General features: G+C 35.3%; 1 protein-coding gene across 1 annotated transcript in view; it reads left to right on the top strand.

Annotated features, from left to right (window-relative positions):
• LOC120314647 (mast cell carboxypeptidase A-like) overlaps positions 1–13,434 on the top strand; it is a 47,866-nt gene extending 34,432 nt beyond the window's left edge. Inside the window, exons 9-12 of the mRNA XM_039357946.1 lie at positions 1,892–1,985; positions 6,562–6,764; positions 7,539–7,623; positions 9,399–13,434. Of these exons, the coding sequence (XP_039213880.1) occupies positions 1,892–1,985; positions 6,562–6,764; positions 7,539–7,623; positions 9,399–9,586 (570 nt within the window). The 3' untranslated portion in view covers positions 9,587–13,434. The remainder of the gene's footprint in view (positions 1–1,891; positions 1,986–6,561; positions 6,765–7,538; positions 7,624–9,398) is intronic.
• Positions 13,435–15,281: the final 1,847 nt, after the last annotated feature.

Genomic DNA, 15,281 nt, shown 5'->3' with positions numbered 1-15,281 from the left:
AGAATTTTCTCCCATTATGAAGTGAAGGCATCAAAGTGAAATATCCTTTGATGATATTTCAGTTCTGAATACAATAGAAATTTTGCATACTAAAAATATTCAGTGTATTCATTGGTTCCAAAGTAGAACAGTCTACTGAAATGAGTTGGGAAAAGTTAGTTATAATTAATATAAACCATTCATTTCTATAAACTACTCTGAGTTTATATCCAATCCAACTGCATGAATCATCTTACATTTGCTAATAAGAATAAAAATAGCTATTGAAAACAACAAAACAAAATTAATAGAAAGTAGAAATGATTGCAAATATCTCTGCAGCAAGGAGCAGATAAGCATAACAAAAGATATGTATAATGTTATAATATATCAAAATTAGTAGCAATACAGTAATATCTATCTATATCCATTTATCTCTATATCTATCTATCTATCTATCTATCTATCTATCTATCTATCTATCTATCTATCTATCTATCTATCATAAAACAGTAATATCTCCAAGCCACCAGATTCAGCTTAGTTCAATATCTCTTTTAAATTATATATATTTGCTTCAGATATAATTCAACCAGCTTCCGGCCAAAATCAAAGAGACTAGTGGAGAAAAAGAAAATTATATGCAGCACGTGAGCGGTTGTGGGTGTTCCTAAAAGGACACATATCTGCTTCATGAGATGCATTGGTTGCTGGTTTTTCAAGATGCAGGGGGTTGGACTAGATGACCTCCAAGGTCTTCCAACTTTGTTATTACTATCCCATATTTCATTATAATATAACATTAGTAGTGAAAGGGAGGATGGGTGCTTATTAAAATCAATTACCTTCTAAAAATAATTTCAGTGTTTCTCAACCTTGACAATTTTAAGGCATGTGGACTTCAACTCCCAGAATTCCACAGCCAGCATTGCTGGCTGTGGAATTCTGGGAGTTGAAGTCCACATGCCTTAAAATTATCAGGGTTGAGAAACATTGTGCTAAATGGATATTTGTGGATAAAACCGTGATTGGGAAAACTAATGAATTAGTTTTACTGCCATGATTGAAACATATCTAACCATCTTAGATATCAGTCTTATAAGATTAGATCCTGCTAAGGCAAGAAGCAGGAAGGTTTTAAGATCGCCAAGGACTGCATCAAGAAGCAATTAATTCAGAAGGACAAAAATAAGGCATTCTTAGATTTAAATCCACTTGGACATATAAAAGCTCCTGATATTTTTCTAATGTAGTAGGAAATCTGTTGTTCTATATGCCTTGTTCTGAGTTTGAAGTATTGTACATTTTAATCTAATCAAGCCATGCCTTTGAAATTTCTACCACGTTAAGGCCAAAAGTCAAGATAAGCTGTGAAGTGTTAGAAAGCAGTCTAATCAGGGCAACTTGACAGAACCAAAGCTTAGATGGGGTCTTTTCCATTTGTAAGGACATTTGCCTAATGCAGGGGTCCCCAACTCCCGGTCCATGGACCGGTACCAGGCTGCAGCATGCCAGAAACTGGGCTGCACAAACAAGCAAAACCCCAAGCAGCACACAAAAACATACCCCCTCTGACCCACGGAAAAACCTCTCTCCACGGAACATGTCCCTGGTGCCCAAAAAGTGGGGGACCTCTGGTCTAATGGATCTGAGGATGCCTCTCTTCTTCCCTGCATTCTTTTACAGAACACTTGAACAAACCTTTTATCTGAACTACATAGCAAAGAGTTACAGCTAAACAAGGAAGGGGAATCAGGCTACCAAAGGAAAGCTCACTCAACACACTAGTTTTTCATTGCATTGTCTTTCTACAGAAAATTAATGCATTCCACTCGTAATTAGTATAAACAAAGAGAAAATATACAGAAATGTTTATGGGTCAGATTGAAGTCCCTAAATGATTTTTGTCCAGCAGGATCGTTTCTGGAGAAAGAATCGTTCTAATGCATCCCAGAGTAACTGCATTGGCGTTGACATCAATAGGAACTTTGATGTTGCATGGAGCAGTAAGTAGCCTTTGTAATATTATCTATACCTGCATGTTACTTTCATATGACTAATCCAGATGGTGTTTCAGTAAAATTACTTAGATTGCCACCAGACTTTTAGAGCAAGTAAAAAAGAGTTGGGTTGAAAATAGCATGTTTAATGAACTTAGGAACTAAGACTGAGTAAATATCTCATTTTTATTATCACCAAAAATATAAGTAATGCTCCTTAAAATATTATATAGGTCATACCTTATCACAGTTGTACTTTCATCAGTTTTATGTCCAACATCAATTTCATGTTGGAGCTAAAAGGATAAAGAACAGGCCTTCATTTTTTTAAAAAGATATTTTATTGTTTTTTTAATTCTTAAGAAAAAGTACTCAGGATACACCGTGGTGTTTGGGTAATCAGACATTCAAAAGTAAAAACATAAATAAACAACTCAACTTAATACATTCATTGTCCCCTCTCTATTTCCCTCAAATAACATAATACGTTTAAAATATTCCATTTCTAAATTAAATTTCTATTACTACTAAACCTGTTTTAAAATTTTATCAGTTTACAATTACCATAATCAAATTTAACTTTAAATCAACAAGTTATCAATTCAGGTATCCCTTCCAGATGTATTCTATTCTTAATCTCTCTCATCCCTCCTTTTATTACCAATCTCATTTATTTCTTCTTCCACTACACAATAGCTATCTTAGTTAAAAAACAATGTTAAACCTTAATTCATTTCAATTCATTACACAAACTTCAAATTTCATCCAATTTATCACATCTTATGTTATTGTACAAAAAGATCATCTAACTAATTTAAAACACTCCATTAATTATTAAAACCATCCCAATCTAAAAAATCAACATTTTTTCAATTCCAATACATAATTTTCATCAAAATAAATCTATTATTCCAAAAAGTACATTCTTAATCTATTTAAAATATCTGTTCTAAAAAACACCCTCGTATATATATATATTTATATTTTTTCTTGCTTCTAACTCTAAATCATAATCCTTAAAACAATCCAACATTGTCTTTTAATCCATTACACAATTTTAAATTTCTCTTTTCAGTCTAATTCTGGCTTTTTTTCTGTGCCAGGCAGGTTTCCATAAAGACACTTCCCTTTCAGCCAGTAGATCTATTTTTGTTGCTTGCAGTAGCCTTTGAAAGGATAGAAATCCCATCCTCTGCATTAGATATCTATTTCTCTCCTCCTTGAAGCTTCGTTGCTTTGTAGTTTGAAATCTCAGTCTTTGCTTCTTCTGTTCTTCTAAGTTGCAGATGGAAGGTTTGTAAGATAGAATAAGTTCCTCTTTTATCTCTGTTGATTCCTCTTCTAGTATGTTTTGATTTATACCATAGTCAGATGTAGCCTGGACATCCATTTGAACGTTTGAAGTGAAATTTCTGGATCTTAGTTCTGTAGTAAACTCTTTCATTGTAGCACATATTTCTGAAGTAGCCTCATAAATCTTTTCCAATATAAGTGTACAGTTTAATTGTGACTGAGGTTTCTCCATTTTGATAGTGATTAAAAAGAGTCTCTTTTTTCTTTTTTTGTGGAGGCTATATTTGATATAAATTAGGCAATATCCACCCCCACAGTTCCCACAGCTGCACAGCTTATCTTTTCTCTTCAAAAGTATTTTGAAGGTCAGGTCTGTTCCATCTTCAAAAGTAACCAGAAATTGCAGTATTAAATTTTTGCCATTAGATGTCCTCAGTAAATTTTAAAAGGTCTTTTCCAGACACCATTTCCTTTTTTCTATCTTTTAAAGTATAATGTGAAAAAAGAAATAATCTTCCAGCATAGGATAATAGTACAGTTCTTAGAAAGAGAGGAAAAGGAAAAAAAAAATTCTGTACCCCAAAAAATATAAAAATAAAATATAGTCTTTAAAATTTTGTTCTATTTTTATAGAACGCCTTTCTTCCCAAAGAATGTAGAAGCTGCCTTTTCAAGCCAGGGAAATAATTCCAACAAGGCTCTTACAGGTACCAAAAACAAAATAAAATAGAGAAAATAGCAAAGAAAAATCTCACCTGGATTCACCATGGGGGTTCTTACAGCTTAGATGTTCTTTGACTTGCGGTTTGAAGCAGCAGGGTGATCGGCCATTTTACTGGCCGATCTTCTTCTCCATCGGCCCTCAGAGATAGCTCGGACAGCTGAAGGAGCCGCCACTCCTTAGCAGCTGAGCAGAGCCTCCTCGACAGAAGTCGCACCCTCTAGGGTCTACCGGTGGAGGGAAGGCTAGCCAACGAGGAGACGAGTCTCCCCATGCAACTAGGGATGCCACGAACCAGAACTGGAAGTCATTCATTTTTGTTACTCTTATAAAGTAATACATACATTTTGGATACAATTCCTCAAATAGGACTGATAATAAAATCACCATATTAAGCATATACTACAAGTAAAACTATATTTACTGTGGAGAATAAATTGTAAACAGTAAAACATTAACTCTTTGCTCTTAATAGCAGTAAGTTAAGTTATAAAACAACATTGGAAAGGGTTAGGATCATGATAGAGTTTTAGACCTGGTCTTTATAGACAAATAAGCTTATTAACTAAAATCATTGAAAAAAGATGGTGGAGAAAGTTTAATTTTATGTAGCTAGGAATGACTCTAACTCAAGTATAAGAGATCCTCCATTAAAGATTGTAGAAGCTTTGGGGGAAATGAAAAATATTATAAAATGTTACACTTTCTGTTTTCCTATATAACTGTTGTGATCTCCATACCAAACCCTAAACAATGGAAGAAACTGCTTTAATATTGGTTACCATAGCACGATACATCACATCAGTATTGACACTCATTTCTTAACTACTGTGGGAAGTACAAAACTCTGGTCTTTTATTCTTCCATTTTAGTTTATTTATGTAAAGAAGATAAGGTAGCATTGTACACTCCCCAGAACCCTATTGCAATTTGTCTCCAAAATTTAGCAATGTAACTTGCCATCAAAATTGTAGTGTTCAGGCTTCCATTTAAAAGGAAATAAATCCTTTCCTTTCTCCATTTTTTCATGCTTTTATTGTATATGTTTACATGTGTTTTAAATCTTTTCTGACTGATTAAGATAGTATTTTATTTTTATACTATACAAGCTATTTCTCTAGGTGTAATTTGCAATTTCTGAAAAATCTTTCACTGATGTATGGCATCAAATTTCAATTACAAGATTTCCTTGAAGACTAAAAATCCATTATTAAAAAGCATTGTTTCATATTGAAACATTAGTGTACATAATGATTAAGCGTTATAAAAATCCAGCTAGGCCTTGGGAAGTGACTTTTTTCAAGTTGATTATAGCTATGAAGTACTTATCTGTGTGAACATGTATGTCCAAGTGATACCCAGTTTAGTCTAGGGTTAATGCACCCGGAGGCTGTGTGTGCTTTAGGCATGAAGTTAGGTAACTAAGGGCCAGTCACTCTCTCTCAGCCCATGAAAGGAGGTTCAGGTAGCAAGCCAATCAGTCAATTCTTGTTGCAACCAATGGGTGAACACTCTATTGGTCCAAAAGCAAGTGGAGCCTATGCTTGTGTGATAATGCTAGGGGGAAAAAAGTAGTAAGCTTCTATCTATTATATATATAATAATATATGGAAATTGTATGCTATTAAGTAATCTAGTATAATAATTGTCAAGGGTTACATTTTTGTATAATATTTAAACTATCTCTAGAGTGTATTCCTATGGACATTTACTAGTAATCCCTACTGAATACATTGGGACCTACTTTTGAATAAACTTGTGTTAGACACAAAAATAGTCACAAATTGAAATCCACTCTGAGTTACAAATAGAAAAGAAGTTTATTAGACTTCACATCCAAGTCTAAAAAAATAACGGTTTGCAAAGCGTGGTGGATTCAGGAAGGCAATGCAATGTAGCCAAGCACTGAACCACACCCCAAATTCCAAAATCAGATATTATTATACATCCTATCGCGATGCCCCATTCCCTTCCCCATGGCCCCATTGGCTTAGGCTTTAGAGGTTATAATCTATCAGAAGCGCCTAAACAGAATACATTATACTAATAAGATCCCTCTCCTACTATCCTATATCAATTCTAGAGGAGAGATGTCTCCCATCTTCTACACCTGTTAGATCCAGTAGGGGTACCAGGCACCAAAAGGTACTTAAAATCAATTCCTAGATGGTGACTCACGCTGGGCCCCATGGTAACTCCTGTTCTCCCCCCTTCCTCCACCTGAGGCTTGTATATTCCCTATATACTCAAAGCATCTACTCAGGCAATTGATTATACAATGATAATTATAAAATATAAAATATGATTACATGATAATACTAAAAGCATATATATTTTTATTTTTAAATTTCCCCCACACTTGAGAAAAAAACCCAAAACCCTGTGCAGTCAAAGCTATGAGTTATTTGAACATGCTTAAATGGTTTATTTCTATTAATCAAATTAACATGCTAAGTGGAAATGTCCTGATTCAAACGAAACAAATAAACATTTATCATAAACATTGTCTATGCTAACCAGGATCAACTTAACTGTGCAATAAAATGTAAGTTTTGTTTCCACTGACAGCTGCTGATGCTTCCAGAAATCCCTGTGAAGAAATATATTGTGGATCTGCACCAGAATCTGAACCAGAAACTAAAGCAGTTGCTTCATTCATCCGTAGCCATCTTTCTTCAATCAAGGGCTACCTCACCATGCATTCCTACTCTCAGATGATATTGTTCCCTTTTGGTTATACCTATGAGAAGACAGCAAATTATAATGAATTGGTATGAAGGCATTGCAATTGTCCCATTTCCTAAAATTTCTAATTTGAGTCTGTCTTCTTTGTGCTCAATCAACACAATTCTCTAGCAATCTTGAGATGAAATCCTATCACCATTTTTCTCATGTATCAATCAAAGAGATCCACATCCAGAAATCGTAGGATTTCATGTGGCTTATCATTCCCATCAAAAATTAATACCAAATTGTTAAATTGAATGTGATGAAAGAAGAGTATTTTAATAAATGGCAATTGATTATAGGGACATAGTTTTAATTACCTATCAATAAATTAAATCAAGGTTGATTTTTGCCCTGCCCCTAATTTACTTCTTTGTCCTGGAAGTTTAATCCCCAAAATCTTATCCATCAGAATTTTTAATCACATATGGCACTTTTAGACCTGCCAAATATATAATAAGATCCAGAATGTACAAGCTGCTTGAAATCTGCATTTCTCAGAATTTTGATATAATTCAAAATGTTCTTATAAAAATTGCACCCTAGGAACATTAGAACTGCACATTACTAGAACAAGCTAAAATTAGAATAATTCATATGAACATTTGTGTGAATTTTTTGCTGAATTTGTAAGCAATGGAAATGCCCAGATGATGTCAATAAGATGAAAAACTCAGTGAAACACAATTGAGGTAAGCAAAATTCCTCCGGGTATCCTAGATTCTGTGGCTCAAAAAAGCATATAGGAAGCTTACTTTTAAGACATATGTACATATTTTGCTCCAATTGATGCTGGTTTCTTCTTTGTTTGATACTAGAATGAACTTGCAAAAAGAGCTGTCAAAGCTATAGCCAGCCTATATGGTAAAGTGTATAAGTATGGAACATCAGCATCTACTATCTGTACGTATTTTACACATTGTTAAAAGACATATTACATCCTTTATAAGTCATGCTGGATAGTGATAGGGCAGTGGTGGCGAACCTATGGCACGGGTGCCAGAGGCGGCACTCAGAGCCCTCTCTGTGGGCACGTGCACCGTCACCCCAGTCCTAGGCCTTCAGCTGGGTTTAATAAAACCTTTTCGCTTTAGGTCTCCGCCACCATGTGCAAAAAAAAAAAAAAAGGTTCAATCAGTCAATTTCAACTTCTTGCGGGAAAAAAAAAGATCTTGCAAAGTTGAAATTGATTGATTGAACTTTTTAGTCCCAGCCAGTCTGCCGTTACCACCGCAGCCATGCCCACCCAATGGGCCACGCCCACCCGCACTCGACGATTCATAAGTGGGTTTTGAGTTGCAGTTTGGGCCCTCGGTCTCTAAAAGGTTCGCCATCACTGTGATAGGGCTTTCTTCCTCTGCTTAGAAGAAAAAAACAGTAGCATGGAGATGCAGCACTTGTGGAAAATACAGGTAATCCTTGGTTAATGATTATTTGTTCAAGGAATCATTTAAAGTCACAACAGTGAAGGAAACCTATGGCCGGTCCTTGAAGTTGCTTCCATTGCAGCATCGCTGCAATCAGAGATTACCACTTGCAACTTTCACTGCCAGCTTCCAATAGGCACAGTGAATGGAGAAGAAGGCAAATAGTTGTAAGTTGCAGTAAGTTGCAGTCACTTGACATTGTGCTTAATGATAGTGTACAATTCACTAAATAACTACAACCAGAACTGCCAATTTAAGTTGGCACATGATTTTTCACTTTCCAACCTTAGCAATGGAGTTAGCAGTCTCAATTACGGTCATTTACTGAGGACTAACTGTACCATCTATAACATAAATGAGCTGTTGAGTGTTTGCATATTCCCATAAACCCAATGCAATCTCTCTTGTAAGTATGTGCAAATGAAGCCACCAAAAAAGTGACAAATAAGAATATCCAAAGGTTTAGGGATCCTGAAAAGAGCTCATCTTTGACTTGTTGTGAGGGCCCTATATAGGGAATGGAGAGAGGAAAGACAGATCAAGATGGCTAAAACAGATGTGAGTGAAAATGGAGATAGCCCGTGAATGCATAAAATTCCATGAGTTTAAATTGATGATATCTCAAAGAGATTAATAATAGATCAATCCCACATCTCTGATTTCAGGAATGTGTTTGTTTTTCTCCTTTTAGAAAAGAAGCAGGAAACTGAGCCATAGCAATAGACTAGTAATCAGACTTATACACCACTTCATAGTACTTTAAAGCACTCTCTAAATGGTTTACAGAATCAGCATATTGCCCCTAACAATCTGGGTCCTCATTTTATGGTCCTTGGAAGGATGGAAGGTCGAGTCAATCTTGAGCCAGTCAGGATCAAACTGGTGGCAGTTGGCAGAATTGGCCTGCAGAACTGCATTCTAACCACTGCTCCACCACAGTTTCATAGAATTCCTATAGCATTCTACATAAACTGTTTTTCCATCTACCTCCATTTTTATTACTGGTAGCAGCTTTCCAAGTTGTGAGAGGGCTTTCATAACTTATGATTCCTGGTCCTATTTTTAAAATGGAAATAACTGATCTTAAACATTTGACTTTCCTCATGACTTCTACAAGTGAATAACAGTCTCCCCCTCTTAAAGTTATTCAAACACCAGTATCTTACCTTCACTTTTATTATTTTGTTTTTCTTTCTCTTTTTTTCCCTGCTATGTTTCCTGTCATTCTATTTGTTGTGCCTTGCTTTACAGATCTTTCTTCTGGTTGTTCCGATGACTGGGTATTCAACCAGGGGATCAAATACTCCTTCACCTTTGAGCTTCGTGATAAAGGCAAATATGGATTCCTTCTCCCTGAATCCCAAATCAAGCCAACATGCCAGGAAATAATGCTAGCAGTCAAGTTAATCGCCAGTTACATCCTCAACAAGGCTTTATAATTTGGACTAATGCTTTTGGATGCATTATAGATGTTTGGGAAGTAATAGATCATCATTTATTACATGTAAAATATTTGTTTTGAATTTGAAAGCACTTTTGGGATCTGTGGTCCCAAGTCAATGCAAAACAAAGGCATTTTAGCTTCTTCAGTTTCAAGCATAAAATATAATTTCACAAACAGTCTTCCTGCAAACTTTATTCTAATTATTAGACACAGAGGGACATTCCAGAAAAGAAAGGTTTTTATATTTATCTTCAATATCTGTATAAATTCTGAATTAAGGAAAATGTATGGTTTTGGTTATTGAAAGACATGTCAGTTAAGACAGCTTGAATTAAATTAGCTATGGTATATATTTTCTTAGAATTAAATAGAAAAAATAAAGGGATTTTCTTTTGTTTTTATGATTGTTTTGAATGAAAGTCAAATGGAACAACCAGTCCCTCATTAGAAATCAAAATGAAAGGAGGCCATAGTGTAATTTTTATAAGATGCACACAGCCAAATAATATTTTGGCATCTTGTGTGTCCCTTAGATTAAGTGGATATTTTTACAAGTGCAAATCACAGCTGAAGTGGAAGAAACCAGGACTGGACCATGTTGTACTGGATCAGATGTACTACCTTTTCTTTTGATAAGGCTGAAAATTATTCCTTCATACTAAGCTTTTCTTTATATTGGAAGACGTTTCACTGCTGTAAATTGGAGTTTTTCTTGTAATTCAAGTAACATCTCCCAGAGGTGATTTTCACTGTAACAGGTCATGAGGGATAAAGATTAAACTCATCTTCCCAAATTCCTGTTGTTTCAATAATGTTTTTACTTCTCATGAGAGCTATTTACAGGTGTAAAAACAGTCACACAAAATTAACATTATTTAGAATTATTGCAGCTATGTGCTATATTAAGCCATAATGTAGCTTGCTTCATTGTGATTTAATATATGCATGAGTCTAGCCAATCATTCCTTATTCAAGCAAATCTGTTAAACAATTCATGATATATTATGATAGGTGAATCCAGTTACTGAATATGATAGTTTGGTTCTTAAAGATGCCAGTGGCAGCAGGGGCATGAACTTTTGGCAGTCCCCAACATTGTTTCAGAGGAATTCAGATGTACTGAGTACATAAGTTGTGGTATTTTGTATTTTCCTTAATTTCAGAAAAATATGCAGATATAAAACTTAAATCTAACCAAAAATTAGAATACTCAGATGAATGTAAAGGGCAACTACTTATCTATGTGTTTTGTCCACTGGTTAAATTATAAAAACATTATGCATTCGTGCCTTTTCTCAAACCCATCTCTGATTACCTTTCTTTATAAAATTTATGGTCTCTTGATTATCTTCCTTGCCATGTTCTGAACCTGTCCCAGGTTCTCTGAAATTCATTTTAAAGTGAGATGTTCAGAATGGGACACTGTAGTTGATATTAATCTGACCTCAGCAAAATAAAGTATTGCCTTCTGCTGTTTAAAAATTATGCTTCTGTTGATTTAATCCAGGGGTCTTCAAACTTGGCCCTTTTATGACTTGTGGACTTCAACTCCCAGAATTCCTCAACCAGCCACACTGGCTGAAGAATTCTGGGAGTTGAAGTCCACAAGTCATAAAAGGGCCAGGTTTGAAGACCTCTGATTTAACCTAAAAATGTATCCAGGCAATACCATTTAGATTCTACATGTTTTGATTGTCTAAGGCCAAGTGTAGTCATGTTCAACATGCAATTTTTGAAGTCTTTAAAAGAACTATAAGAAATTGTCTGATTTAATATATTGATCCCTTGCTTAGCCCAAGTATTCCAATAAACAATTAAATTATTTTCATATTTTAGATTATTCTACAAAGTCAGTTTCTCTGGTGATTCAGAGTCAAAATGTTACAGCTTACCTATTATAGACCAAATGTGCCTGCCTGTTTTCAAGGCTGGAAATGAAAATATGTATTTAATAAACCCACATCCTAAAACTTGTCATGACTTCAAATCATTACTCTCCAAATAGACCAAAAAAGGGGAACAGTGCCATGGACCTGTTAAGTGTTAAAAATTGTCCTCTCATTCCCTGATCCATGCTTGTCCAGACAGCACACTACACAAGCCAATAGAATTAGTCAGCAAATATTTGTTTCACTTTCTCAAAGCCCTTTTGGAGTTCCTCCAGCATCTTTCTCATTTTACATTATCTCTTTTTCCCATGAATCTTCAGATTATCATCAAGTTTTGTGGTGTGGCAATTCATGATATCTATTCACAACTTTAAATGGCATAAAATTTAAATCTTCTCCAATATTTCACCTGCTTCAGTCTCTTTCAGGAAGGACTGCTGCTCCACTTCTTTGACTAAAGAAAATCAATGTTTTTTTTCCTTGTTTTTTGCAATTTTCTGTCTGACCATCTCTGATTAAATCAAGCACTTTATGGGTCCCTGACCAGCACTGACATTTTTGACTGTGCATTGACTGAATCTTGCTATCTTGAAATGACCACACTTCCTTAGGTAGGTGCATTGTTTTGTTTTGAGTTAGTCAGCATTGCCCTCTGCTGGGCCTTGTTTTAAGCACACAGTTGTTAATTTTTATTTTTATTTAAAAGGGTGGATAGGAGAATAGGAGCTAAGGTGGTTGAGGTAGTGAACTTGTTCTCTGTGGAAGTCATTGTTTTTATTTATTTTGTTGGTTTAATTTCTTTTTGTGTAAGTATTTTTGTTTTATGTTTTTAATTCTAGGTACAGTTTCTTTTGTTCCTGGTTGGATTATTTTCATAATAATTCTTTGTAGCCATATATTATTTATCTTTATATCCATAATGCTACTTTTTAATGCTTTCAAGGGCAGCTTACTTTCTATGGTTTCTATACATAATTATATTGTATTTAAATTTTTCATATGCTAAATTTAAGGATATTAAGTTGGAATGTGAGCGAAATGTAAAACATCCTTAAACATAGAAGGATTCTACCTAGCTCTTTAAATATCTGATGTTATATTTTTGCAAGAATCTCATGTCAGAGAGGATGGAATATCTTTTTTCATCTGAAATAGGATGACCAAGTATTTCAGAATATTTGCAGTATTTTCAATTTAAGCATATTTTAAAACTCAATATAGATTAGATACTTTGGCTACTTCAAAGGTATCTGAGATGCTGCAGTTGATGGAATCCATAACAGAAACCATAATATCTCTTTATCAAAAGTTGAAGAACATTTTTAAGTGAATAATAGTGGGATATATCAAACATAAACCAAAGGATTAGATACACTGATAATGCCCCATCAATGGCTTCATGTTCTTAAAGATGTTAAAATGGTATTGATTAATTTCAGACTGAAGCTGATTCATCAAAAAAATATTTAGAGTGTATTGGACTCCCCAAAGGACGTACTTGAGATTGTCTCTGTGGGAGATGTAAAAAGGATTATGTTATGTATGTGGGGGGTGGGTAGCTAAAAGGATAATATTGAGAAATTGGAACAGTGACTTTACTACAGACATTAAAGATTGACTTTTAGAATTCTGAAAATATATCTGTTTCAGAAAAGACAAAATGTTCTACTAGTAAAAGGATGAAGAAATATCTTTTTCTATGGCATAAATGTTATAATGTTTTATAATAATATTATAATATATGGTATTTGTGTAAAGCACTAGCCAATTGTCAGTTTAATGTATGATAGGTTTGTTGTTTCCTTTTTTCACTCTTCTTTTTTTCCTCTTTTTTATAGTTTTTATTTTTATGGATGTTTAGTTTAATTTTGTCAGTATTCTGTATCTTGGTACTTTGCTTTATATTCTGTGCTCTTTTAAACTAAAAAGAAATAAAGTGAAATAAAACTAAAAACACAGCGTTATTCTAAAACATTTTGGCAATTTTAAATGGTAGTTTGCAAACATAATATATAGCATGAGAGGCTCTTGGGATCAGGCAGATGTACTTGGATGCCAACAAAATAGCTTCATGCATATAATATTTTTTTGAAGACGTAGAGAAAGGCAGAGCTGGGGGGGGCAGAATCAAGTGGGTCATCAGCATAGAAATGGTATGTTGCCACAAGTGAACTAAGTTCAACACTTCTTCAATTCTGTTGAATCTTATCTGGTGCCAATTTAATATTGAACTTAGTTGACTAGATTCTTGTGTACAGGCTTGAGCAATAAATCTTTGAACTGCAACTTAATGTATGGTCCTGGTCCTTGTGAAAAAATAATGTATTTTTGATGAAATTATCAACCTATTGTTGTTGTTGTTAGTTGCGAAGTCATGACCGACCCATCGCTACCCCATGGACAACATTACTCCTGGCCTTCCTGCGAACCTATATAGTGTTTTTATTTTTCCATAAACATAAACTCAATAATTAAATCAACAGTGACACCCTGTGGCAAAAATTTATAGTCTGCTTTAAAAGTAGTATCTTAAAGTACGGGATGGAACATAGAGGTGGGACCACAATTGAGACTGGCAACTTAGGGACCACAATTGAGACTGGCAACTTAGTTGTTAAGCAAAGTGGTCACTAAGTGAAACAGCCATTCTGCTTATGAACTTACATTCTTCAAAATTTCAGCTTTCCTTTGCTTTACAGACCTGCAAAGGCTGAAAATGTGAAGATGGGTCATAAAGTTACTTTTTCATCAGCATCGTAACTGTGAAGTCACTAAATGAGGCAGTCACTAAAAGAGGACCCACCTGTATTTAACAAAAAAGATGAGCTTGATTTTGAAATTATCCTGCCCAGCAAAACGAAGAGTGGCTAGAGTGTTTATGTGTATAAATGTATTTATATATGGAGAGAGAAAATATCTATATCCATCTCTATCACTATCTCTGTCTTGATCTACATTATTTCCATACACACACACACACACACACACACACACACACACACACTATATATATATATATATATATATATATATATATATATATATATATATATATATATATATATATATGTTTTCTGAGGTTTTCGCGGGTATTTGTATGTAGGTCTTTGGTTGTTCGGGTTTTCTCCCACGTAAAATTGGAAGTGTCTTGGCGACGTTTCGACGAAGTCCCATTCGTCATCTTCAGGCTGGTGCTTTCAGCTTCGTGCCTCGAGCTGCAGTGTGTGGTCTTGGCTGTTTCTTCCTTTTAACTGCCAGTGGAGGTATGAACTGATTGGGTGGGAGCTTGGCTGTGTTCTGATTGGGTGGAGGTGTGTTCTGATTGGTTAGGGGCTTGGCTGTGCTCTGATTGGCTGGGGGGTTGGCTGTGCTCTGATTGGCTGTGCTCTGATTGGCTGGGGGAGTGTTCTGTTTGGTTGTGCTCAGGTTAGTCTGAGTTGCAGAGGGATTCAAGATTTTGGGCTGCCCTGCCCTTCCTTGGCTTCGTGTTCGTGGTCGTGCTTCCTCTTCATGGAGGGTGTCAGTTTGCTTCATGTATGGATTGGGGGGGTTTAAAGTGGCTAATGATGCAGCTGTGGTCTGGCTTCTGGTTTGTGGTCGTGCCTCATAGTCAGTGTGGCTTTGGGTTTGTTTTTTGCGTGGATGTTTGGTGGTGACATCCTGTGTGGTTTTTGTGAGTGTGGGTCTGGTATCATTTTTTGTGTTAGGGAGTCGTTTGTCAATGAGGGCGGGTTTCCAAATGGCTGGTAGGCGGGAGGTATCATCTCGCTTGTTCATGCTGTGTGGGCGTTTTTCTATCTC

The sequence above is a fragment of the Crotalus tigris genome, unplaced genomic scaffold (genome assembly GCF_016545835.1).
Source record: "Crotalus tigris isolate CLP2741 ecotype Arizona unplaced genomic scaffold, ASM1654583v1 scf7180000018970.2248101, whole genome shotgun sequence".
In the NCBI taxonomy this organism is placed as follows: Eukaryota; Metazoa; Chordata; class Lepidosauria; order Squamata; family Viperidae; genus Crotalus; species Crotalus tigris.
The sequence above is the reverse complement of the archived record's forward strand: the minus strand, read 5'-3'. Positions and strand labels throughout refer to the sequence as shown.